This window comes from Bradysia coprophila, unplaced genomic scaffold (genome assembly GCF_014529535.1).
Source record: "Bradysia coprophila strain Holo2 unplaced genomic scaffold, BU_Bcop_v1 contig_94, whole genome shotgun sequence".
NCBI lineage: Eukaryota > Metazoa > Arthropoda > Insecta > Diptera > Sciaridae > Bradysia > Bradysia coprophila.
The window spans coordinates 7,113,603-7,141,030 of NW_023504022.1; the positions used below are offsets into that span (position 1 = coordinate 7,113,603).

The 27,428-nt window shown below is 35.1% G+C and overlaps 2 protein-coding genes, 1 long non-coding RNA gene and 1 other non-coding gene across 6 annotated transcripts in view; 2 read left to right on the plus strand and 2 right to left on the minus strand.

Moving 5' to 3' along the window:
- The first annotated feature begins 833 nt into the window (after window positions 1-833).
- Window positions 834-10,738, plus strand: LOC119085181 (protein borderless). Of its 3 annotated transcripts, none has more exons than XM_037195491.1 (11): window positions 834-1,015; window positions 4,131-4,431; window positions 7,788-7,920; window positions 7,991-8,115; window positions 8,299-8,548; window positions 8,612-8,760; window positions 8,828-9,131; window positions 9,192-9,377; window positions 9,819-10,025; window positions 10,085-10,327; window positions 10,388-10,738. In XM_037195491.1, the coding sequence occupies exons 2-11, from the start codon at window positions 4,228-4,230 to the stop codon at window positions 10,621-10,623; spliced, it is 2,037 nt and encodes a 678-aa protein (XP_037051386.1). In that variant the 5' UTR covers window positions 834-1,015; window positions 4,131-4,227; the 3' UTR covers window positions 10,624-10,738. The 3 variants fall into 3 exon arrangements, with proteins under 3 accessions (XP_037051386.1, XP_037051387.1, XP_037051388.1); XM_037195492.1 differs by having other exon boundaries at window positions 834-1,011; window positions 4,163-4,431; XM_037195493.1 differs by lacking the exon at window positions 834-1,015 and adding an exon at window positions 1,068-1,083 and having other exon boundaries at window positions 4,164-4,431.
- On the minus strand, window positions 4,830-26,775 carry LOC119085188. The gene is made up of 3 exons (XR_005089249.1): window positions 26,750-26,775; window positions 16,483-16,488; window positions 4,830-4,952 (listed from the first exon to the last, which is right to left on the minus strand). It is a non-coding gene; the product is annotated as an uncharacterized LOC119085188 (long non-coding RNA).
- Trnag-gcc lies at window positions 12,899-12,969 on the minus strand. The gene has a single exon. It is a non-coding gene; the product is annotated as a tRNA-Gly (tRNA).
- LOC119085178 (ATP-binding cassette sub-family G member 4) overlaps window positions 21,179-27,428 on the plus strand; it is a 40,955-nt gene continuing 34,705 nt past the window's right edge. Inside the window, 2 exon segments of the mRNA XM_037195486.1 lie at window positions 21,179-21,748; window positions 25,768-26,166. Coding sequence (XP_037051381.1) covers window positions 26,006-26,166 — 161 coding nt within the window. The 5' untranslated portion in view covers window positions 21,179-21,748; window positions 25,768-26,005.

Below are 27,428 nucleotides of genomic sequence, written 5' to 3' on the forward strand. Positions count from 1 at the left end.
ATGAAAAGTCTCGTTTTCGTGTGTCTAGGCTACGACTTGAATCAACAGAACTCACACGAAAACGAGACTTTTCATCCCTAGTTGAGAGTTGAGAAAATACAAATTTACTTTACTAGAGATGTAAAGCGGTCTTTCCCTTCCTATGGAAAAGTCTTTGCATCGCTCGTAAAGTAAAGCATCATACTTCACTCGGACACTTTCACTCATTTGGATACGAAACATCAAATTACTACCCTGTTGTACTATTTCTTCCCTGAATTGTCATCATAAAGCGTCAACAAAACTCCATGTTTTCACCGTATTTCAGTAGAGAAAATAAGGGCTGCACGGATGAAAACTACTTTCTGATCCGGGTTTGCATAGCTCTTTGTTTCAAACCAAGTTGTTTCACGAGTCAAAAATAAAACTTTTGACAGCAAGAGGCAAGAAAATTGTGCAATATTCGAAGCATACAATACACCTACTGACACATCTTTATACCAAACAATCGAAGAACAACAACCAAAAAAATCGTCAGCAACCGACTCTAGTTAAAATTGGTTCTCACTAGCGATTACAGATGCTTGATAACCTTATACCGCTTTTCCTATCACTTCAACTCTTTATCATCGTTCTAAGAGCGAAAGACGATCTGGTCTTTATATCACCAGAAAATATGAACGAAAATATGTGTGTAGTTTACGTAGGCAGCAGATGAGAACCATGCAAATAAAATGTGCGATAGAACAATATTGCCATCCCCATAATGTCACATAACGATATATAGCTCAAAATGCAATACTCATCATCAATTCTGGCTTCTTCTTTTTTTTACATCGTAGCATATATTCCATATATTGTGTCTCAGTTGCGATCTGATTTCCGTGACGACAACATTAGCCGCTCGTATTTTTTTTACAATATAATATCACTTGTGTCCCGTGTGTGTTTAGCTTATAATGCTCGTTGAGCAGTTTAAAATTTCTGTCGTTTAAAAGCGATTTGGATTGACGCAAACCAACGTGTGTATAGGTATGTGCGTTTCAGCATATAGTTATTTTCAAAAAAGTAATCGTAATCGGTCAAAGTGTAGTGCCAAATCAGGTGGAACAAATATTCCTAGATAATTCCGCAATTTATGGTTCAGTGAATCAATTATCATACAGAAATGGAACGTTTAGTAAACATATCAGTTTTGCGATGTTTGAAAAAAAAAACGAATTTGTTATTTTTAGTTAAGCCAATCTTATGATTTCATTTCCAATGTGTTAGCTACGAGGCCAGGGAATAGGATAAGTTTTGAAACGAAATTTTAAATCGACTCCATTCGAAATGCGATTCTTGAGGCAATATATTGTACACCAACTTTGCTGAACGTTATACTAAATACATCAGAATGATGTTGAATTTCAAATTTTAAAATTAAGTTTAACCGGAAGTAGGTAGATGAATCTTTGTTGTCGTGTACATATTGAGCACTTAATTAACAAATTTACGTATAAGCAAATTATCTCGTTTTAGAGGTTTAAAATGTCCTAATTTCTTCAATAAATTAACAATTTTTTTAAAGCAACACAGCCTACCATCGGTATGTTGATCATGTTGGTTTTTGATATTCGTGTAGAGATGAGTCAGGACCTTTTATTGGTAATAGTACATTTGGTACCTAGGAATAAAAGTCTTTTTTAGCGTGTGAGAAGTATCCAGACAGAGCCGAAGGTGAGGTCTGGAATCGAATACGCTAAAAAAGACTTTTAGTCCGTGGTACGAATAGTATTTTTCATATTGGACGGAGAAAAAGCGCGACGAAGTGAAACCTGCAAAGGAATTGATTGGAGTAGTTGTTGAACCAGGAATTTTGCTTCTGAACTAAGTGAACTAAGTGGAACAAGTGCTACAACCAAAATCTTTGGCTGAACCTCTATGCATATAAATGACTGTGAAACAATCTGTTTAGTGGAATTTTAAACTTTAGACTGTGTCAAAAAAAGGTTAAGAATACCCAAGTGGTCTTTGAATACTCATATCTACATATATTCGTGTTTCATATGCCACAAGACGGTCTCGACATTATATAAACAAATGTGAGAAAGGGAATCGAAAGTTTTCGTATTTATCCTTGCACGGACAAAGCAGTTAATGCGTCGGTATAATTACCAAATCTATTACTTCTTTCCATTTAAATTTTTCCAACAGATTGATACAAAATCTTTTACTTCATTAGTTCTGGCATACATTTGCTGTATTGTGTAAGCCTCTAAATAAGCCGACCTTGTTGCTTTATTTTGCGTAGTTCTTGTCGATAACAGATGGTAACTGGTTTTACATAGTAGTTCAGATGAGTTCTGAGTTACCATTGTTTGTTAGCTCATAATAATACAGGTTCTACCATTAGGGTGCTCAATTCACATTCAAATAAATATTTTGGCTATGGAAAACCATGAAATCCACAGAAATGTTTTTTGTTTCATTGAAAATCGCACTTTTTCATCAATAAAATGGTCTAAAAATCACTCGAGACAATACCCACTCTAGCAAAGAAACTTCGTTTAGACGCAGTCAAAATACCACATTTTTGACAAATTTTGAAACTTACTTTTTTTGTGATCGAGTTGCTGTGACGCGCTTGTTTTGAAGCGACATCAAACAACAACACAATTTTTCAACTTAATTTCATTTTTGAACACCGAAATAACTGAGCAAAACACGAAAAAGGACATCGCAATCACAAATTATCTTCAACACAAAAAAGGACATGGCTGCTCATACACTGTACAGTTTTAAAACCCTAATTTTCCTAGTTTGTTTGCTAGAAAGGGTATTGCTCGAGAACATTTTGGTTTCGATAGTCAGTGTTCTAGAGTACCAATGCACAGTGTGAATTTCACACGAAATATGATACCAAGCAGGGAAAAAAGTTTATGAAAATAGGTTTTTTAGATGGCTCATCTAATGAGACCACGTGAGGTTATCCGGAATAATTGAGTGGAGAGGAATGTCGATTTCGTTTCTTCCTCTGATGCTACACAATGCTCTAGATGGTATTATTTTGACAAAAAATGTTTCTAAGTCGCGCAACGCAATCAAAGTTTACATGAAAATGAATATGTTTTCGATTGTGTTGCGCGACTCAGACTCAATTTTTTGATCAAATGTAGTGTATTGTATCAGAGACACGAAATCAACATTACTCCGGAAGTTCTGAAATAGATTCTTTTAAACGTGAGTAGTGCTATTAAACAGTGCACAACTGTGGCCGTGAAGAGGACTTAAACTGGTCATTAATGGGTACCTTCTATACCATAAAAATTCTTCGTCCTAGCAAATTACTCAAGATAAAAAGAAAAAAATGAAATAAAAAACCAAAACAAATTCACCATTTGTATTGAATGTTACGCAATACATCTGACAATAAAATTAAACAAAAAAAAATATTCTGATTTATTAACGCAAGGTCATCAAATACTTACTCCAACCAACATATAAAATTGTTTATAACGGAGATTAATACTTCATAAAAACTGTCAACAAGCTTATAGTAACTAACTCATTCATAAAATTTAATTTTATTTTCCATAATTAATATCCGATCGTTTAAAACAACGGTGCTGTTTGTATTTCAATAATCACAAAGTCGTTAAAACAATAAAACAAGCGAATTATGCTGTAGAAAAGTCTTCTGTATAAAGATCTGATTTTTTTACACACGGAATTCGTGTATACTACCGTCAGTTCTTACTACCTGCCCCCTGTGAAAGTTGACCATTACATAGCAATTTGCCCCTGCGAAAACGATCCATTACATGTTGTCTATTTTCAGTTTTTTTCTATTTTCCTTCCTATTTGGAAACCAACTCTCGCATTCATTGGACAGGTAGTAAACTTTGTGATACTCTATAATTTTGAGCAACAAGCTTCCTTCTTTTCGGCAATATAATATCGGAAACTGCAGCCTAAATTGTACAGCTAGGAAACCAAAAAGAACACAAAATAAATAAAATAAAAATAGTGAAGTGGTCAACCACCCATAGCCATCCCATAGCTACGATGGTTGATTAAGTTCATTTGCGTCTTTAAATTCAGTGTTTTTATCTTTCGGTTACATACCTAGTTTAGATTCAATGTTCCCTTGTTCTGAATTTTCCCGCTAGGGATTAATTGAATATGTGCGTTTTTGTTAAAGGAAACTACTTAAAATGAACGTTTGAACATAAAACCGTTGATATTGAATGTGACAGACAAAATAAAATGTTGACAATACGAAATGTTGTGGTGTTGATCACTTTGAATTTAATGAAAATCGGTTTCATTGACTGTTTTGTTGATTTGGATTACTTAAATCGGAAAGGAATTTACCTGGACGCAAAAGTCGGATCTTACGTACTACTCAACTGTCCGCTGGATTTCCCGCAAGACATTCCGATCCCATACATTGTACATTGGCAGAAAGACGTAAGTAGCAGACGAAGAATTTTTTTTTTATTCTAATTTAACGTTAATTTATTTACTTTATCATTTTAATTGCAAAGATCATGACACGACACATAACTTTCGGGTTCAAGCTATTACATTCTCACAACACCCACACTGATTTTTGACTAATACTAAAATGTTTGTTAGTGTGTGTCTGTTAACTAAAGCTGTTATGGACTCAAGCATTTGACTATTTAATTCTAATAATTACAAGCGTCTGGGCTAATGGATTCATTTAATTATTAGAATAACATTTTTACTTTGACTTTTGGTGGAACATCAGTATCCGAAAATATTTTGAGATGACAAAAATGATATATTACATTGGATGCTGCGAAATTAATAGGATGCTGTAGCAACTTAACGATGCGATTTAAACCTGTGACAGACGGCAAACATATGGCCAGTATTATTATCGGGTCTATTACTTCCATCGATCAAAGTATTTTTAATCTGTTGATTTCAAATCTTGTACTTCAATTTTGTTAACGTGCAATTTACTATATAAAGAACGACATTATCCAGAGCTTGTCATTATTTTTGTCGTCGTTATCGACAACAGATTTTACTTTGATCACTACCTCAGCTGTAGGTGTAGACTGAAGTAGTGACCAATAACTCTGGCCAAAGTTGATATAAAAAGGAAATTCTTTCACTTTAGCTCGAATAAGGAAAGGAAGCCTAGGTCACAATTTGGAAAATAATTTTCGTCGCGTGAGACAATTTCAAATTAATGTTCTGAGGAAAGTTATATTTGCGTTCTGAATTGTAATAGTGACCAAAACTTAGTTTCCCATAAAATGACAATTTAAATTCGAATTATTGTGATGAAAAACGCACAATAATTAAAACTTTGCGTTTTTCATTGCATCTGTTTAAGATGTTTGTGCATGCATGTTTGAATGCAATGAAACTCTCGACGAAACCTGATGCATCTTCCATTATGTTCTATACGGTATTGTTGTAATATGTGCAACGCACAATACTGAAGGACCATTAGAGAGTGTAATTTAATGCTACTTTGAAGGTTACATGGACTCGTAAATCGTTTCGTCTTATCATCGTTGCGATTGAATTGAATTATGGTTAAGAGGAATGGATGCTTTGTTGAACAGTCTACATTAGGGTGTTTTTAAATGCTGAATTTTTGGTTGATATATTTTTAGAAAAATCCTTTTCGAAAAATGTAAGACGAGAATAACGATTTGTAGTCTCATTCAATAAAACGAGCCGTCAGAACAGTCGGAGCGTTTGCTGCGACTGAGCCCCGTACGAACCCGTACATCTATTGCGCACGTGACCCTAGTTCGTCCGTCGCCCTACTCTTACCGTAAGTCTACTGCGCCCGTAAACGTCGGCAAAGAAAAATTCTTATGAAATGTGTACGTCTTAAAAATTGCGCGTAGCGCAATTACGAAGCCCCGTACGATGTTCCTTTCAAACGTAACACAAATTTTAAATTGACCTAAAATTTCCTCAGTCCTATATTAGCCTATATTTACCTATAAATAAACAATTTACTGATAAATATGCTAGTATATAGCTCAAAATAACTATCTATACCGTTGTATAGCTCAATATAGCTATATATATTTATATATAGATATCCATATTTGGGATCCTTGAAACACCCCACACACGTAACCACTAACTTCCCACTGATCAGTGACTTTGTAAGTATCATTTTCACAGATTTATATTGATTTTACAAAAATCCAAAATGGCGGCCGACGGCCATTTTGTTAGGAGGTGGAAAGTAGTACGACTGCTTTACATTCGTTAGTACCTTTCAAACATAAAAAAAATCATGAAATTCGGTCAAAGTTTACTCGAGATATTGGCAAAAAACACCACCTTCACTGTACGGCCGAGTAGCCACATATAAGCTCACTCCAAGAGACCTAGCTCACGCTCCGGTGAACTGAATTTCATAAACTTTTTTTTCCCTGATTGGTCCGGTCAATACCTATCTAATAAAGCAAAATCTATCAAAATCCGTTCAAATTTGGCCAACCTACAATCAAAAACGGCTTGTCGCCCTGTACCTAGATCACACCAAGGGGTCTAACTCACGAGTCGGTCATCCAATTTCCATCAACTTTTTTTTGTCGATAGGTATTGTAAATACCTTTCATTTGATGTATCACTCACAAGTGTAGCCTTTAAATGGCCAGAGAAATCTTTGGAAAACGTTAAAGTAGTTATGGGGCCCCAGCTCGGGAGGGGTCGACCCAAAATCGCCCATCTTCGAACTTTTTGAAATCAGATTTGATTTACTCAAGATATCGACGTGACAGACAGACAGACAGACAGACAGACAGACAAAATTTTTATTGCAGATTCGTCATCTATGAACATAGGCAAACACTTTGCCCTTACCGTCTGCTTCGAATTCCATCAATTACACACGGCATCGTAATCCTATCAGCCCCTTCGTACTTCGTACGGGGCTAAAAATAGATTTGGTTGTAGCAGTTTTAGCATATTTGAGAAAAGTCAACAGTTTATGCAAATTTAGGCATACTGTTGACTTTTCTCAGAGCTGGTTAAAACAGACACAACCCCAACTATATTTTGTTAAATGCTAAGCTAACACATCACCTTTGTGGTCGTATTGTCGTATTACATTTTTCGAAAACGATTTTTGTAAAAAGATATCAGCAAAAACACAACACGAAACGCCCAAATATATGATCTAATTTCAGGTAATTATCCATGCATCTTAATGAATTCTACTTATTCTACAATGCAGAGTAAAAGAAGTAGTGAATATCAACAAAAATTTAGATCGATCTCATGAATTGTTTATAGATCGGGAAGCTCACTAATGAGCGAGCATAATCATAATAGCAATCGAGTGTTGGTATCGTCAACAATTTATTTTTTCTAATTTTGCATTTAAAATAGTCGGAACTAAGAATTTGAAAATGAGCAACGCAACGGTCCGTTGAAAAGGTGCAGTCGATTTGTGATGTCGATTTTGCGTTCAATTCAATGATGTTGAAAGGTGGGTTTTGTCTACCTCACCTACCTCACAACAGTTAACAATTTAAATGACCGATGACTATAACACGTAACAAAAAAGAAAACTCGACTAAACTAGTTCAATGAAGAATGGAATAGCGTTGCCGAAGTGCGTCACCGTGAATAATTTTTTTTTTTGCGACGTTCAATGGTTGTCGTTTTCTTGGTGTTATTGTATCTAGTCTAGTACAGTTGAACAACTTCCTCGTTATGAATCATCCCAACGGAAGTCAGAGAATCCTTTATTTCAGGATAAAGGAAGCGTGATCCCGCCATAAAGAGGCAACTACAATTTCTAAAACTTTTTCCAGGAACAAAGAGTTTTCTCGTGGTACGATGGAACATTGAGAGCTTCAGACACGTATATCGGACGTATAAACTTACTGGGAAATCATTATGGTTTAGGACGAGCGTCAGTGAATTTATCGTCGATCAGAGAAAGCGGTAGGTAGACCAATTTGAATGCTTTATGCACAATCAGACAAAACCTGATCGAACCTAATTTGTCTTTCAGACACCGGTTGGTACGAGTGCAAAGTCCTATTCCCGAATAGAACCCCTAGCATGACGAAAAATGGCACTTGGTTTCATGTAGCTGTTGAAGGAGGTTCACTAATAAAAATTCCGCCCATCAATCAGGTGAATGTTGTCTCCATATCCAAAAAGAAGGGTTCCCAATTCCCACCACACCAACGAAATTTCTCAGAATTCCTTAGGGGTAGTCCAGATAATTTTAGGCGGAAATATTCCCGAAACCTAACTTAGAAAAGCTATAAAATGTACTGTCACGGTCCAGTATGTAATCATAATTCATTAATCTAGACCATCATGGAGGGAAAGACTGCATTCTTCCACTGTGTTACTAAAAGACCGGACACCTCATATGTAATGTGGTATAAAGATGGTGTAGCATTGACGGAGCTGCATGACCTTGCTCAGCGATCTTTTATGGGACCTGATGGCAGCCTGAGCATAGATCCAACAATAATGAGCGACTTGGGAGAATACGTTTGTGTGGTGAAAAATACTGAGGGGGAAGAGCAGTCGGCTAGAGCATATCTCAATATTCAATGTGAGTGATCGGCCTCTCGTTGGTTGCCTTTATTTGAATTTTTAATTATTTTTCTTACAAAAGATAAGGCGAAAGTTATCTACGCACCGCAAGAAGTTTACCTACCATATGGTCAACCGGCCATTTTGGATTGCCATTTTAGATCGAATCCACCCTTAACGAATTTACGATGGGAGAAGGATGGATTTCTATTCGATCCGTACAATGTACAGGTAAAATATCATCGTCAAACCAGTCTGTTTAATGTGGCTCTGACGGTGGATGCACGTTCAATTTCAGGGAGTGTTCTACAAACGCAACGGAAGCCTGTACTTTAGCACGGTAGACGAGACGCATAATGGCAAATATTCATGCACACCGTACAATGATTTGGGAACAGACGGACCATCGCCACTCATACAAGTGATTGTTCAACGACCGCCTCAATTCACATTGAAACCGAAACCAATTTACATGACAAAGCTGGGCGAAACTGTAACGATGAATTGCGACGCAACCGACAGAGATGGTTCACACCGAGCACTGATACAGTGGACTAAGAAAGATGGAACTGCACTACCATTCTCACGGGTTACATACGAAGGTTGGTCAAAACGACTTTTTTGTGTGAAATGTTTAATGATACCAACTACATACTGGATAGGGAGCAACATCACGATCGAACGAATCAATGAAACTGATCGCGGGATATACCAATGCGTTGCTACCAATGAAGCTGCATCAATTACAACTGACACTGAAATTATGATCGAAAATGTTCCGCCACGGCCACCGTACAATTTATCAGCCAACAGTACCGACTCGGCGATTACTTTGCGATGGGAGCCAGGTGAGTGAGTTCAATTCGGAGACCCTTAAAGACTCGAACGAAAAGTATTCCCAGTGAAATTTCCGCACTTTAAAAAAAATCGTTGTCCCTTCTAGAAGCATGTTTGAGCTCACGAACAAGTTTGGCGAATCATAGTTGAAATGAAATTTCAACTGATCGTATTTGCCAACTTCTTGCTTTATTAGCTTTGTGGTATCTTTAACCAAACTGGCCACTTAGATAGTTTGGTGATGTGTTGCATTTCAACTATGATTCGCCAGACTTGTTCGTAAGCAAATTGATATAGTGACGCGAATTTTTAATTGTTCTGGCAATCCTTTAATTAATTTCAATCTTCCGTTCCTAACTGGCCCGTCAATTACTCAATGCCTACGTAATCTGCATCTCTACCGAGGCATCAAACGTCTCCAAAGTAAATCCTTATTCTTTGAATATGTGCAGGTTACGTGCGGTCATATCTTGAATATGTTGTATGGTACCGGCTCTCTGAAGCAGCTGAATGGCGTACAATGAAATTACTGTCCCGACACCTGATGGAAGCTACGATAACCAACCTTTTACCGGGACACGAATACGAATTTATGGTTTTGAGTCAAGATCGATACGGCGATGGAATGTTCAGCAAAGCTTTCAAATATTGGACAAAGCGTAAGGATTCATCTCAAACGACAGAAAGCAATTGAGCTAATGTCTCTGCCGTATTTTAGCGATAGATTTTTTGGACAATCCATCTGAACTGAGGGAGTCGCATCAGGTGCATCAATTCGCACAAATTGGTCCGCCACGTAATGTGACCGTTGCAGAGAAGCCAACCGGTGATGGATTTGTTGTTTCATGGGATCCACCAGAGTATGGACTCGATTCGCTTCGCGTTTATTTGATACGATGGTATCGCGAACCGGGACACTTTTTGCACGGAACGGCCGAGACAATAGAACACTACTACACAGGTTGATGGAATTGGCTTTCGCGAAACATGAATTTTTGAAAATATTTTTGATTTTTTTCAGTTAAACATTTGAACGAGGATCACGTGTACACATTCCAAGTATTTTCTCTATCGCACACTGACTATCAGGCTGGCAGTAATGAATTTGAGATACTTGTTCCGCCGTATCGACGTGTCAGGGCTATTGCTATTGGTACAACATGTGGACTGTTATTAATATTGACTGCGTCCGCTGTGTTCTTGTATGTGAAGAAGAGATGTTTTAATCCATACAAAGACACAAACGAAAAAAGTTGAAATTTCATTTTTGGTTTTCTGTTGTCGTAGGATTTTAATGTAACGCATTTTGTGCTTTGGAAATGAGACTTTTTGTGTTTTTTTTTTTCATTTCACCAAAACTTATGTATACCAAAAAAAATGGACAGAGAAATTTTAAAGCAACTTTTATGCGAAGAAGACGTAAATATAAAAACTATTTTTTGAAAACGTTGACGGTTTTCCATATTCGACAGAATGTGCCAGTGGAAGAGGGATTCTTTTGAAAACGTGCCTACCGAAATCGAACGCATTTTCCAATGTGCTCTGAAAGTTATTGGTCCCAAGAAGCCAAAATCACTTTCAACAAAAATTTTCTCGATGCCTTGTATCGCTAGTGGAAGATAATCAGAAACCGAAAACATGCACCGTTCTTATGGAATTTTCGTCAGGCTGAGTGGGGTGACATTAGTAAGGTAATTTCATGTATAGTACTAGCGGGGTAAATGGGGTCTTATTCGGTTTAAAATTCACCTACACTGAGATACGAGCAGTTGAAAAATGGGTGAAAATGCGAATATTTCGATGAACTTCTAGCGGTCCCTCTGCATACGAAACGCATCAATTTCATATAAAAACATAGCTAACGCCGACCCGTACGAAACACCTATTCGTAGCAAAAGCCTTTAATGTGAAACTCTTCATTTCTCTTACTTCATTTTCTTCTCTGCTGAAAAACTATTCTCCCTTTAAAATCACTTACATTATCCACTCTTTGCCTTGTTATCATATACAACTAAATTGCCGGAGGCAATATAGACAGCCCCGTACGAAGTCAAATTTCATAAATTTCTATTTAAACAGCTGTATACCGCTATATTTACCTATATTTCACTGTAAATAAACATTTCACAGAGGAATATGCTATTATATAGCTCTATATGCCTGTATATAGCTCAATATAGCTGTATATAGGTATATATAGATGTCCGTATATGAAATCCCTGAAACACCCCACACACATAACCAATTATTTCCATGTTAACAGAAACACTCTAAGTATCATTTTTCCCAAGATATTTCTATTTTACTAAAATCCAATATGGCCGCCGGCAGCCATTTTGTTAGGAGACCGGAAATAGTACCGACGCTTTACATTCGTTAATACCTTTCAAACAAAAAAAAATCATGAAATTCGGTCAAAATTTACTCGAGATATTGTCAAAATACACCACGTTCACTGTACTTCCGAGTAGCCAGATAAGAGCTGACTCCAAGAGACCTAGCTCACGCTCCGGAGAACATAATTTCATAAACTTTTTTTCCCTGATTGGTACGGTCAATACCTATCTAATAAAGCTAAAACAGACGAAATATGTTCAAATGTGGCCGACCTACAAGCAAAAACTGCTTGCCGCCCTGTGCCTGTTCCACACCAAGGGGTCTAACTCACGAGTCGGACATCCGATTTCCATAAACTTTTTTTTTGTCGATCGGTATTGTAAATACCTTTTATTTGACGTATCAGTTACAAGTGTAACGTTTGAATGTCTGGAGATATCTTCGAAAAACCGTAAAGCACTTATTGGGCCCCAGCTCAGGAGGGGTCGATCCAAAATCACTCATCTTCGAACTTAGCCTGTCTTTTGACATTACCAAACGGGAAAAAAAAGAATTTTCAAAATCGGATGCGTTTTACTCAAGTTATCGTGCAGACAGACAGACGGACATTTTTTTTTTCGCGGATTTGGCATCTCTAGACAACCACAATAGGTTTCCCCTTACTCAGGGAGTCCAATTCGACGTGTTACAAACGTATGCGTAAACCTATAAGCCCCTTCGTACTTCGTACGGGGCTAAAAACCTGTTATTGGTAAAACAAGGTGACGAGTGTTTTTGAGGTATTCCTGAAATTGTTCTGCAGCTGCCCGTCCTTGAACTGAGATAAATAGAAATTATTAAGTCAGACCCGAGTACTGATACTAACGATCGTCTTATGAAAATCAAAATCAAGAAAGTACACGTCGAGCGTAAGCATCCATAAAAAAAATCCTCGGACAGCAAAGCAATTTGCTTTTGAGCGAACTAATGACACCAGCACAAAACGTTGAAAGGCTAACAAAGTCTGAAAATCTTTTCCTCATTTGGTGTTAGGCTCAGCTCACATTACTACGAATAAATCATAAAATCGCTTGGAATAGCAGTCGACACAAATGTTCTCAGTGTAAAGTACAGACACTAAAATCATCTGGAAGCTCTCTCTCAATGAAAAACGTTTTTATTCCAAAAACAATAAAATAAAAAAAAAATAAAAAATTGCATCGGCCGGGAATCGAACCCGGGCCGCCCGCGTGGCAGGCGAGCATTCTACCACTGAACCACCGATGCTTAACGAACTTCGGTCTTAAATCAACTCACATGCACTATACGCACTATACAGAGTTAATGAGACATTTAGTTCCTTTGTAAGCATTTTTGTGTAATTGATCAAATTGATAGGTATTATCATCAAAAACCACGATTAATATGTCGCTCAGTTAGCCCATAAATACCGAAAAACTGTTTTCAATTGTATTCGATGTATTCGAACATGCAAGGAAATCTTTAGTCTATTTAAAATGTAAACAATAGACATGGCAGAATATGGGACAATGAATTAAGGTAATTCTTATGCAATATGATTAACAAGAACTCAATACACACAACCCAGCTCATTGATCGAACTAGAATTTATTGTTTGAAATTTGATAATGAATTGTTTTTGATTTTGTGTTATGTTTTCAAATGTCAATCATCAGATGTTTTTCGTTGAATATAATAAAATTATTCGTTAAGCACGTTACGTTCACTTTAGGTTTCCAGTGGTTTACATTTCGACATAATTGTTCAGCGCACTTTTTTGAATGTCTCATACAAAACAAAAGTTTGATCTGAGTCAAAATGTTCATGTTCTAGGAATAAAACCAGGCGAAATTCACCAATCTGAAAAGCGTGTGACCACTGTCTGGCTGTAAAAAAATAAATCTTTCATTTCATAAAAATGATGTTCTTAGTACGACAAGTGCAGAGTGTATGAAACTCTCATTGAATTGTTTTACAGAATTTAGTCGTGTAATAGCTTGCATTTTTTGTCTGTTTTGGAAGCTATTGTAACTCTCCTATTGCTAACTAATCTTCCACAGTTAATAAGTGTTTTGGTTAATTCCTTCGAATTAGGTATGCGCTAAAACAATTTGTGGAGGTTGGGTTGATTTGGTAAAAATTTGAATCAAAGTACCTGCCTAGAAATGACAATGGAAGGACACTCTGAGATCCAAATTCGTACAAAGAATCTACACATTATACTGTAACCCCAACTGGGGATATTCGCGTCGTTATACTATACTATACCAGCTGCTCTTGATATTAATTTTTGCAACGATTTTAAGGAAAACTATTGGTATTACAACACAACACATATTTCCCCTACTCTGATACGAATCAAACTTCGTTTCATTTTGAATCACTTGAATTTGATCGGCCAAACACACTTCTCCTACCTCAACAATATGCTAATTCGTTTTTTTTTTATTATTTCTCTCGTTTGAAGTATACATGCGCTTCAGCTTCTTTGTTTCGTATAAAATTATGTGAGTTCCATTTCTATATATTTTCGGTGCACATGAACTTAGATGAACCACAACTGAGTACATTTTCAGTGCATGTGTACCGAAACATTTTATTGACTTGCCGCTGATAGTTGTACGTTAATGACACTTCTATTGCATTTGTACACACAATGAATGATTCAGAAAATTATAGCGTATTCTTCTTCGCGTTATTAGTACAGCAGCAATTTATGAGAGTGAAATGTACAACTGAGATCGAATTACAGACAATCATTGTGATGAATTGATATTTTTTAGCGAATTTTTCTTACTTATAGGTGACTAATTACCTTTTACGATCATTGGAGTCGTTAAATGACTATAAATAAATAAAATGGTAAAAAGCTCAACGAACGTTAGTGTCTGCTTTGGCAATAATTTATGATGTTTGAAGGTTCAATGAGGATTTTACGCGAAAAATATTTTTGTTTTCTCATGTTCTAACCACACACAAACCGAAATTATTTATTGATTCTAAAATAACATTGATCTGAATGTACGTCACTAAAGTCTCAGAGTAATTCCACAACAGCATTTTATCAACTACACACAACAAAGTAACTTTGTTGATTTTCTAATTCCTATGTGGCTAATATTCTAATGAATGAGATAGCCACTTTCGGGAGGTAGTACATTTGCTGTGAAATTTAATTGGATATTATCAATGGAATTTTAACTGGCCTCAATCATGCAATAGGAAACAACGACGTAGTATTTTCAAACAAAATCAATCAGGAAAATATTTAAAAAGTCATCCCCGTCATTCACTTATTATTTAGCTCGGAATAGTCTATGAGGAACCAATGTCCGGTAATTTACAACTATACAAACTATTGATTTACAGTGAATGTAATACAGTGAGCTGCACTCAATTTTGTATCGAAAGTTCCATGTAAGTATGGGACAAGAGGCTTGGCCTGTAGAGGCGCCACTTATTTTTCATAGTACTTCATTCTCTGCAGAGCTTATTTTCATGTGAACCAACTTCACTTTTGTCATTACAGAACAAATGTCGCCATATGAAGTTGGTTCACATGAACATAAGCGCAGTGACAGCAGTAATTTTATGACAGAATGTACTAAAATATGGGAAAACTCTATTACATTTCTTCTTAGTTTCTAGACATCATTCTTCTATCCCTACACATGTTTAGTGACGAGTGCTCGGCTTATTAGGATACATCCAATTGTCATTCGCACGCGAGTGTTAGTGGTAAATCCTTTAAAACGTGTATAGGAAAACGTAACAGCTGATCTGTAAACTTGGATTCACAAATGATGGACACCCAGCTGAAGTTTACAACAAGCTAGCAAATATTTCACTTCAGCGTAAGCGGCGTAAAGTTTGAATTTTAAGTGAGTGGGGCATCCAATAATTTAACAGATGGCGCTGCGCCATGATGTAGACTGAAGAAATCATCCCCTCACCTATAGACAAAAAGGCGTAGTAATTTGCTTTCATCTATGGGACAAGTGGGTTGGCCTGTTGAGGGGCCACATTTTTTTCATAGTACTTCATTCTCTGCAGATCTTATTTTCATGTGAGCCAACTTCACATTTGTCATTACAGAACAAATGTCGCCATATGAAGTTGGTTCACATGAAAATAAGCGCAGTGACAGCAGTAATTTTGTGACAGAATGTACTAAAATATGAGAAAACTCTATTACATTTCTTCTTAGTTTCTAGACATCATTCTCCTATCCATGTTCAAAACATTGATAGAAAATCTTGTACTTCAGAAACAAGTTATCATCAGATTTATTTTTCGTTATTATTGACGACCACAGATGACATATATATCAGCCTGAAGCTGACTAATTTTATTGCAAAGCAATTATTGGTTTTAAACACGCAAGACACGTAATGACAACACAAAAAAAAACCGTCTGCCTTTGCTAGAATTATTTAATTCTATTCGAAGTATTATTGTTGGTACAAGAGATGAAGATAATTGCACATTATTATGAGAACGAAAAAAAGAACGTGAAAATATGACTGCAATTACCGGTGCATTTTGCATTTCCAATAACGGAAATGTTGCAGGGAAATATGCAAATTATACAGCTCGAATCGACAGATAATTTTGAGAAACAAATTATAAAGTTTCGTTGGACTTATATCTGAACGGCACACGAAGTTTGATTGTCTTTATTCGATAACGTTCACAATCTCATTTAGTTTTATGTACTTATCGTTGAACGAGTGTGGCAGTAGTGATTGAAAGTTTAATTTTTAAATTAGGTAGTCTAACAATGCTCTGGACTAACACGAAATAACTGTTTAACCTGTCACAGACGGCAAGCATAGTAACAGTTTTACTATCTAATCTATTACTTCATTTGATCGAAAATTTTCATAGATTGATTTCAGAAATCTTTTACTTCATTTGTTTTGAACATACTTTTTGCTATATAAGACCTCTTTAGTCAGTGCTTGTTGTTTATTATTACTGTCGTTGTCGATAACAGATGACAGCCGTCTGTAACAGATTAATTTTTTGACACAAATCAAATTTATTAGAAGTCTTGTGACAATATCGAGAAGGCATGCAAATATTATTAGTCACTACATCTTTGACATGGATGTAGAAATATATTAGTCCAATACCAAAGTGACGCAAGTCCCTGTGTATACTTCCAAAACAATTGATATCGTAGTGTGTGACGCATTTATAACAAAAAACAATTTTACCAGAAAAAGTTTGCGTCACATTGTATTCTAATATGTGTAAATCGGACTGTTGATCGAACCGTTCCAAATCACAATGAAATCTATAACTTCATTTGTGTACTGTATTCGAAGTGACACAAAATCTATTACTTCAATACTGTTGTTATATATTCAGCTATATAGTAGAACACTCAGTGCTTATCGCTCATTTTTGTCCTAATTGTTGATAGCAGATGACTGTAGGTAGATCTATAAAGTCAAATCAATCTCTTTCACTGAGTTTGTTGTGTCGCTGGCCATGAACAATTCAACAATTCAGCTTGTCCTATCCAGACCGAAACGGTCGAATGCACGGGACAAAAAATTACGGATAAACAAGAGTTTCAGTCGGTCTGGATGGGACAAGCTATAAAATCACCAAGAATAATCAATCTTTGTTTTACAACTTCTGCGGTAACAAACTACAATCATTGAGCCTCGACAGGACAAATTTTTAATTTTCATAATTTTTAGTTTCGAATATACTTCTCAAATCCTTCACACAAATAAACCTTCGTATTTTGTGTTCATTTCAATACGCAGTCCATAATTCCATTGTTGGAGCCGCAATCAGTTACAATATCTTCAAACGTAATGAATAAAGAACGAGGGAAAAAGCAGTTCGTCTATCAATTAAGCTTGTAATTAAACGTACATTCAATTGAACTCTAATCAAAAACTGATCGCATTGATATACATTTTCCAATTTTGCTTTGTAGAAATGGTTAAGTATTATATTTTCCACGATAATATACGTCCAGTGCACTGTGAATAAGTCATCAGTTGTCGTTTAATTTTAATATACTTACCATGCATACAGACAGTTACATTGAATTTATTAAATATTAATTAAACTAAAACAGCAAGACCCTAGACATTATCAATATTGGTTGTATATTAGTGAACAATTTGTGTAGTTGTTATTGTTAAACGGAGTGTTGTCGGAATATTATAGCACAGCGTCATCAGCTCTTTATACATTTGGCTGTAACAAAGGAATTACTACGAACTGATTATGGCATGTAGGTTTTTGTGTTTACATTTTTTTATCAATTTAATTTTTTTTTGTTTTAAAACTCATTTGTTTACTACAGTCAGCAATGACCCATTTGATATTAAATTGCAAATAAACGGCCACATTAAGTATTCCATGCCAGATTATTACGATGACGAATCATCGATGAATGTGGAAACGGTTGAATTAATTGAATCTGTGCGCTCATATCTTTACAAAATTTGTCACATTTTTGCATCAACTTATGCGGTAATGGAAAAGAGGAATTTCCTTGTAGTGACGAATGAAAGAGTTTACACTAAATTTAACAAAGTGACTAACATTCCACACTTCCATCTACTGACCTACTCCCAAAAACCGAATGAATGGCGTCCAAAAGCTTTCTGATATTGAAGAAACTCGAAAGCACTGAAAGCTCGCATAGAGCTTTTTGAGTCATTGACCTATGTGAAGCAAAGATCTTAGGGGCCATTCATAAAGTGCGCACGCTAAAAATGACGAATTTTAGACTCCTTCTTCCTTACATAGACTGAGTTTTGTTGGATAATTTAGAGTAAAAACAGATGAAATTTACGGACTTGAGGACAATCTTTTATCGATAAAAATGATTTGCATCGACGTTAACAACTTGTCGTATTTGTGCGAACCCAATTAAGTTCAAAAAATAGTTGTCGACAATCCATTTCCCATCAAAATTTTAGGTATGGCAGCACTAATTTTGTTCAGAAGCATCTTAATCTATGAGAATTATCTACCGATTCAATTCAACAATTCCCATCAAATCAAAACTCAGACCTCCGATTCTTCGAAGTTATCATCATAGTGCGGTAAAGACTCGAACAAATAAAACGATAAATTTATAATGATTTCAGCGGTTTTGTTACCATCTATACAAATCACAACTTAAAATAAAACCGGGCTTATCTAATCATTTTACGCACCATTCCCACATACAAATGAAAGTTAAACCAAAAATCGTTTTTATTGATTTGTTTATTGGCTTCCAATTGTTCACTTCAATTAATTAGCAAATATTTGATTTGGCAACAGTTTCATTTTATACCAAAGTAAGTAAGTGCGTCTTTTCGCGTCTAATGACTTTATTTTATAACCCAGTACTTGATATACTTACTCACTCATTCTTTGTTATATACATTGTATCAATTGAAAATAAAAACTTACAAAATTTCGTGTGGGAATAAAATTCTAACAGAACAGCTCATACACTGTCCCATTATTGTTCGTATAAGTATTTAAATATTGATTTATTGCTCGTTTTGAAGTTGTTATCATTTTTTCAACCGTTTGATAATTGTGTGAAAATCAAGATAGATAAATGGTTCTAATAATGGAGGAATCGAAATGAAACGTATTGCACAGTTGGTACCCTTTTATAGTTTATCTACGGTTCCGAATGGAAAGGTGATTTTGTTTTTCATTTTTTCGAAATATTATATTCGATCCGTCTGCCCACGGCTAGTTTAACATAATTTTTTGAATCTTTTACTTCTCTGATTCAAATAAAATCTATAACTTCACATCAGTCAGAGTTCCGAATTTATTTTTGCCGTAAATGTATAGATAAAAACCGTCCAATTCAGGGCTCCGACTAACATAAACTAACTTAAAATCTCATTTTTTTTAAAAGAATTGATTTTATCGTGTGATCGTCAATATTTCGCCGAAGGCGCATCTTATAAAACTCAATTTCATTTTGTTTGATGTCTCTGCCGTTTTTATTACATTGAGGGGCCCGGATCACTTAAAGAACAAGAGTGCTGCAAATATAAAATTTAATTCATTTACGTTGAACAATTCAGTCAATTCAATTCTTCATAGTCACTGGTTCTTGTTTCCTTGGCAGACAATGAATGGTCTTACGCCAGACTTCTCGTCTATAGTGAAGGAAACACACAAAAACAATAATAATAGTGCTGACATTTTCCACATTAAACACACTTTTATTCAAGATTCTTTTCGCTCGCTGCGCTCGTGTATTACACCTGTCCCTCCATAACTTGTGAGCTTGTACACTTTCAAGTAAGTGATGCATTTTGTTTCAGCTGTTTTCCATCCACGCATGCGCGTGGTAATGGTAGAACCGTTTAAAGACGTAAAACCATATTTGTTTGTATGAGTGGATCAGCTGAAACGATAAACGTCACTTATTTGAAAGTCGTGCGCCGTGCGCCCTTTCATACAAAATCCCCCGTAGAAAAACCTTACGTTAGGCACTACGATCTCTGGAAGAATTCTTGATTTTATCACTTCATTGAGATAATAAAAACCAAATTCTATGTGCCGCCGTTGGGTGGCCAGTTCCGGCACTGATCGTAGTATAGGTATATTCAAACAATACGGGGAAAGTGTAATCCTGAAAAGTGAAGTATGTAGAATCGCTACTTCGTGTTGAAACGAGTTCTTCAATTCAGCTGAAGCTGCCTCTGCATTTCGTAGTGATTAATCAAAAATAAGTAACGTGTATACCACGTGCTCCTCGTGTATCAGTCGTCTTTGTGTTTAATGCTCCGTTGATAACAATGTCGAACAAAGAGAAGCAGACAATTCTTCATAGACTTTTTGTCAATCATTTGCTCAGTTTGATCAAATAAATGACGTTATAAGGACGGAAGGCAGTATACCGGTTAATCTGTCAAGATTATATTTATAGAGACATCCAGCACGTCTCATAATATCGGGTGCATGTGTACCCGTCAAAACCAGTTTTATTTCGAAAATATCACAATAAATATCGATGACTCAACCGACACAGACATCGCGGTCGTTCAAACATTTTTATGTTTGCATATTACAGCTGTTAATTCTTTGTACAGGAAAAAAAAATCGCTCAAGTCGCCGTGCATTGTATACTACACATAACACATACAATATATGATGAACAATTATATTCATTTAGCTGAGCCATGCCAGCCACATCGGGCTGACTTTTCGCATTAAACATTTTAAATTTTGCCAGTGAATTGCTGTTGTAATTAATCAACCAATCAATTCGAAAGTATTGTTGGATGGATGGGAGTTATTTTCTTGGAATTTTGTGTCGGCAAAGAGTGAATACTCTCTTTATTGGGATGTAATTGCTGTGCACGTATGAACCCCGTTTGCATTGTGTGCTACAAGACATTCTCGTATCGATTTAACTCATTCGCATTACGAACAATAAAGATCTGTATATATGGTGTTTGTGTATACCGAACATCTTGTGCAATCCCATCACCATGACTATAATGCCTAGTAGAATCCCTTTAATACAAACATTTCTGTATAAGACTCTGAAAACAGATGATTTTACTTTGTTTTGTCGCATATATATAATCAAAAATAGCGTTGATATAGTGTAATATACCGTGTGGTGAGAGGGGAATCCGTTGAATGAATCGGCGAAACATATAATTTCATTCACTATATTGCGGGGAAACTCGTTCGGTTGAATTCAGTCGCTGTTGTGTACCATACATCGCGCACACTCAGCTGTTGTTTGTTACGTTTGCTCGAGCTTCGAGAATCGTGTGTGTGAGGGCAAACAAAATTTGTAATTTCTTTAGTTGGACGTTGTTAGATGAGCGCGATTCGAACGGCTGTGAGTGTAATACATGAATAAAAATCGTTTAGTGTTTTTTGTGTGTCAAATCAAAAAAAAAAGAGAACTGACAAATCAAACAAAAAGAACATTTTGATTGTCGAAAGAGTTGTGTTTATTTCATTGAAAATCATCGCCAAATATTAAATCACTTCAATCAACATTTTTGTCGTGTTCGAACGATCGAAAAAAAAGGTGAGCAATGAATTTTGCCTTCTAAAACAAAGTTTTGTCATTGAGAAAAGGTTTTGTTTTATTTTTGGATTCTTCGTGCTTTTCGTTTTTGTTTTTACTATGAATGTGAATCTATCGGTTGTTGAAGGCAAATATACACAAATGGAGACTCAACCGATTCGAATTTGGTGAATTTATTTTTGCTCTTTTCTGACTTCAACCGACCAAAAAAGCAAAAAAAAAACTTTTGCAATGTAAAAATTCGGCTCACCATATATCGTTGCCATTATGGATTTTCCTTTCGAACACTGAAAACGATTTAGCGTAAATGCACGTCCGTGCCAAAAAATATAATTTTCAATTCTACTCGAAAAGGAAATGCTACACACATTTTGCGCAATAATTCTACTTCTCATTTCTTTTCTTCTCCTCTGTTCTTTCTTTTTCGGTTTTAAATAAATAAACATCATCCAACCTTAACGAACTGTTTTTCCATGTCTTTTCCATTGAAAAATCAATCCACAAAAGTGTGAAGTGTAGAGAAATTACATCGATCTGAGTTTCATATATTATACATGCCCATGCTAATATTGTGAAGTCACGAAACGAAATGTATATGTTATTACCTCACATCTTAAACTAAAAAAAAAAATTGTTTTCGGTTGCAAAATCGACAATTTCAGACCAGTTGTGTTTGTGTTTCTTTTTCGTCGGATAAATTGGTTCCGACGTAGATTCGTTCATTCAAGTAAAAAAATTTCCCTCCGAAGTTTTCCGTTTGCAAACAGATCTTTCTCAATTGATAACAAAGTGAAATTGCTTTGAGTTAGATTTCGCTGTTGGAAACAAAGTCGAGTCGTTATTACTAATTCAACATTTAACCTTTTATTGAAGCTTTTCTCATGTTATAGCATCGTTACATTTTCAAGTGGGACTGCGGGACATAGGGAATGCAGGCTCTGAGATTACTTCGTATTTTAATTACATTGCATTTGTATAATTAATGAATCATTAATTCTTTGATGCAAGCATAGAGAAATGGTGCAAAATCTAGCACTTCAATTACCTCAACACACATTTTTCTATATATAATACCACCTAATCCAAAGTATGTCGTTGGGTTTTTGGCTCTGTTGTCGGATAACAGATACCAAAAGCATCGTTACTAGGAATCATAATTAAACTCTGCGCATTTGTTAAGTGAGAGGCTGGTAATAGCACAAGTTTGTAACACTTGAAGATTATGTTGATTGTAACTTCGAGGTCGGCGCAATGTCACGGGAAGTGATACATGTTTTCGTAGACATTTGACTGTCTATGTTGCGTAGCGTATTATACTTGATTGATATTTCACGGCGCGAAATATATTCCACAAATGCTATCGCACCTTTTTGCAAAAGTTAATTAAAGAAGGATTTGACAAGAAAGACACGATTTGATTCCTATTCGCGTTGCATTCGACGAAAAGAAAGGGGTGAACTTAAAATTGTCTATACAGCGAGTATAGATGCAACATAATGTCGGTTCGGAAATCGGACGAATTTCAGTATTAATAACAGATAAATAAATGATGGCACCTCTCACTGTACTTCCACTATACCACCTCACACTTTATCAATAAATATTTTATAAAAATAAAAATCGATAAACTTACTCATCCCATTGACCTGTTTAGAGAATGTACCGTGTGCCGTTAGTCAAAAGGTTAAAAATTTATAATGAAAAATGAGGAACAGTCGATTTCATTTCTGACAAATAATGTCACTGTAGTACAACCTGATTGTTAAACAACCATCTTTTTGTATTTATTTACGTGTGGAGGCGTTTTCTATAAATAATTGACTCGGATTTACATTGTGGTTTAGATAAGATTAAATTCAAGTACTGGTCGGTTTCTGCATGAGAGGCAAAAATCCAGATCGAAGATCCTTTATTCTGTACTATCTGGTCTTACTTTTGTTTACAGGGAAATTCCCCAGGTTTTAATCTATAAAAAAGCCGTTAAGGTGGTTTTCCTCAAGGGATGGTATAATTCATTAAAAAGGTCATCAAAGTGATCAGATAGAAGTGGCTCATGCCTCATACACATTTACCAACGACTAATTTTGGGGAAAATATAGTTGAATTCCGGAAAATGTAGGAAAACTGCGTCCGATAAATGTAGGAAAAATCCGTCCGGAAAATGTACGAAAAGTATTGCGAATTTAGTAATTGTAAATTACGGTTCAAAGGGAAGAGCAGTATTCCCCCTCGTCAACATACAAATTTTGAACCACGGACGTAGCCATGCCTTAAGTGATTAAGTTTTGGAATAGAGCGATAGATCTATGAATTCAACAGATCAAGACCTAGATTCAATGTTTGTATCAGACCGAAGGGCAGATATTTGAAAATGTCGTTGGCAAGGGATTTTCAAAAGACAGTTGTCTAAGGATTTTCCTATCGTTTTCCAAGGATTTTTAGAAGATTTTTTACTAATTCTGGGTGACATTTCAAGGATTTTCACCTTTTCATTTGATTTTCTTGAGCCTTTCAACAGGTTTTCTATGATTTTGCGGATTTTCCATGAATTTTCTATAAATTTCAAGATTTTCTTAAGTAAAATTTTGAAAGATTGTCTGAGGATTGTGTTTGGACTGACAAAGGATATGTCCCTCTACATTCTTGCACCTAAATTCTTATACTTTCATCTATAATACCTAACAAGCCAAAGTTTCGAATTGTTAACTCGTCAGGCACTAAAACCTTTCAATTAAGATTGTAGTTGATAATCATAAAAAGGATTTTTAAGGGATATTATATTCGACCGATAAATTAATTCAAAACTACCGATAAAAAATAATAAAGTACCGATAGAAAAATTCCCAAGTACCGATAAAAAAACTTTTGACCAGGATCAGAGTTTTTAGAGTAGAATACGGGCAAAATGACAAAAAAAAGAGTTTCAATTTTCGGATTTCTTTCTAAACCAACGTAGAAAATAATGAACTACCGATAGAAAGTAATCAACTACCGATAGAAAATAATGAATTTGACCGATGAATAGTCGTAAAATTATTAATTTATCAGTATTTTATCACTTTATTTACTTTTATCACTATAAAAAGTTATCGGTAGTTTTGAATATTTTTATCGGTACTTGTGAGTTTGTCTATCGATAATTTATTATTTTCTATCGGTACCGTGTTTATCGGTCATTTAATTTTTTATCGGTAGTTTTGAATTAATTTATCGGTCGTTTATTAGTATCCGATTTTTAATACACATTGTGCGAATAACTTCGGCATCCGAACATTATGTGAATATCACTTACCAAATAAATTCATTATGTCTCCATCTGCATTTCCCTATGAAATTAGCAGACCCTAGGCCTATATATTTGTAGAATAATATCGTAAGGGTTTGGTAGGTTTGAATGCGGTCCTATAACGGATTAATATGCACATAGGCTTTCGGTCTACAACATCGCAATTTCAATAAATTAGTCAAGTCTTAAAATTAATTAATTGCAATAACTCTACGACTTCGGAATTCGGTAGAATAACTCATAAGTAGTTTTGTGAGTCGTTGCCGGGCTTCATTTGCACACAGTGGATGATTTTTCCTTTTTTTTGTGTGGGGTGGATAAATTGTTTGCACGCATAGTACATCATGTCTATCTAATTCAATCCAAAAATATTCTTTGATTGATGTGCGTAGGTTGCATATTCTATAAAAGTAAAGGGAAAACAACCTTACCGTTGTTTATAAATAGCTGGCACAATATTTAATAATTTTCGGTTTGGTAAAATAATGGTGAATCGAAATACGAACGGCAGGCAAAGCTTTTTGGATGGAAAAAGGTTTCTGTCTCAAAAAAAAAGGTTGGAGTGTTAGTGTTAGTTATTCGCCAATCAAAATTTAATGCTACTGACTATATCGTAGGCACAATAGGTAGAGTAGTTTCTTATATTTAATTAATTGAATTGTTTGAACCCCCCAACCCCTATATTGAATTATTTCTATCATGTTCTCAAAATAAACTAATTTGTTTTCCGCAGGTTTTCGCCTGATTTGAAGAAATGACAAAATAGAATTTTGAAACACCACCGCAAAGATACAACTAGAATCCAAAAACACAAAATATGATCTGCAGAACCAACGTATCCTAAAATGTGAAATTGATAATTTGCATGTGTTAAGTGAAAAGTGACTATATTGAATGTGTTTCCAAGTGAATCAAGCCAACTAGAAATATTTCGAATTAAAAGGAAGTGTAACGCCAGCATCAACACTAAAATGGGTGATGAAAAGTTAAAATTGTCGTTGGTCGGTAAAGACGAACAAACGTCTTCATCGGTAGCTATTATTCCCATGGGAGGTGTAAGCTATCAGTCAAATAATCCGCTGATTACCAGATCACCACCAGCTATTGTTGAAAACTTAAAAAATGGAATTAAGTGAGTGAATTTTAGTTTCTTGTTTATTTTTAAACATTTGACCATTGACTTGTATATTATGCTTAAATCGGATCATGTACTTCGTTTGATTGAAGTATTTTTGATAAATTCATACAAAATCTTTTACTTCATTTATTTTTAACAGAAACTTTACATCAGTGAAGAGCTCTTCTCTTTATTTTGTCGTCTCTGTCATATGACATGACTTTTCATTGTCGTTTATTGGTTTATTGAAATGATAGGAAACGAAATGTATCTGGTCGGTCGTAACAAACCACGTCTATCAGATTTTTAATATCAATTTAGGTGTATGACTTCTAAATTAGTCATTAGGATCTTGGGTTCGCTTGGTATCTTAACCTGTAACAGACGGCAAGCATATGACGAGTATTATTATCAGGTCTATTACTTCCATTGATCAAAGTGTTTTTAATCTGTCGATTTCAAATCTTGTACTTCCATTTTTTTACATGCAATTTTCTAAGGTAAAAGCAAAATAAAATGATCGAGTCTGGTTTTTGAAAATTGAATTTCAATTGTCAAAACCCAGACTCGATCATTTTATTTTGCTTTCATTTTATACATATAAAGGACCATATTACCCAGAGCTTGTCATTATTTTTGTCGTCATTATCGATAACAGATGAATAGCCGTATGTGACAGGTTAATCAAAACTGAAACCAAGAACTTAATGATATTGTTTCTGTTTGCAGTGCCTATTATTTGTGAAATTTCTGAAATTTAACGAAATTTCTGAAACTTAACGAAATTTCTGAAATTTAACGAAATTTAACTAAATTTTTGAAATTTAACGAAATTTCTGAAATTTAACTAAATTTCTGAAATTTAACGAAATTTCTGAAATTTAACGAAATTTCTGAAATTTAACGAAATTTCTGAAATTTAACGAAATTTCTGAAATTTAACGAAATTTCTGAAATTTAACGAATTTTAGCGACTTTTGTGAAATTTAACGAAGTTTTGAGTAATTTGTGAAATTTTGCAAATTTGTAAAATTTAACAAAATTTTCTGAAATCCTAATTTCCTAAAATTCGCAAATTTTCACAAATAATAGTCCCTGATTGTTTGATGCCTGCAGTCCATCAACAACACTAATGAAATGATTGTTTTAATGTTGACATCATTTTCGAATTAAATTTACGATTACAATACAACTCTAGAACCCATATAAATTTACACAACCGAAAAATTTCTATTTTGAAAATTGGTAAATTGGCAAAAAGTGCTTTTGCGTCATAA

What these genes read in the sequence shown, in the direction of transcription:
- LOC119085181 (XM_037195491.1), top strand. Translation starts at nt 4,228, where the DNA reads ATGTTGACAATACGAAATGTTGTGGTGTTGATCACTTTGAATTTAATG. An exon ending in AGCATATCTCAATATTCAAT is followed by an intron (nt 8,549 to 8,611) that starts GTGAGTGATCGG and finishes TTCTTACAAAAG; the next exon opens with ATAAGGCGAAAGTTATCTAC. An exon ending in CTCACGGGTTACATACGAAG is followed by an intron (nt 9,132 to 9,191) that starts GTTGGTCAAAAC and finishes CATACTGGATAG; the next exon opens with GGAGCAACATCACGATCGAA.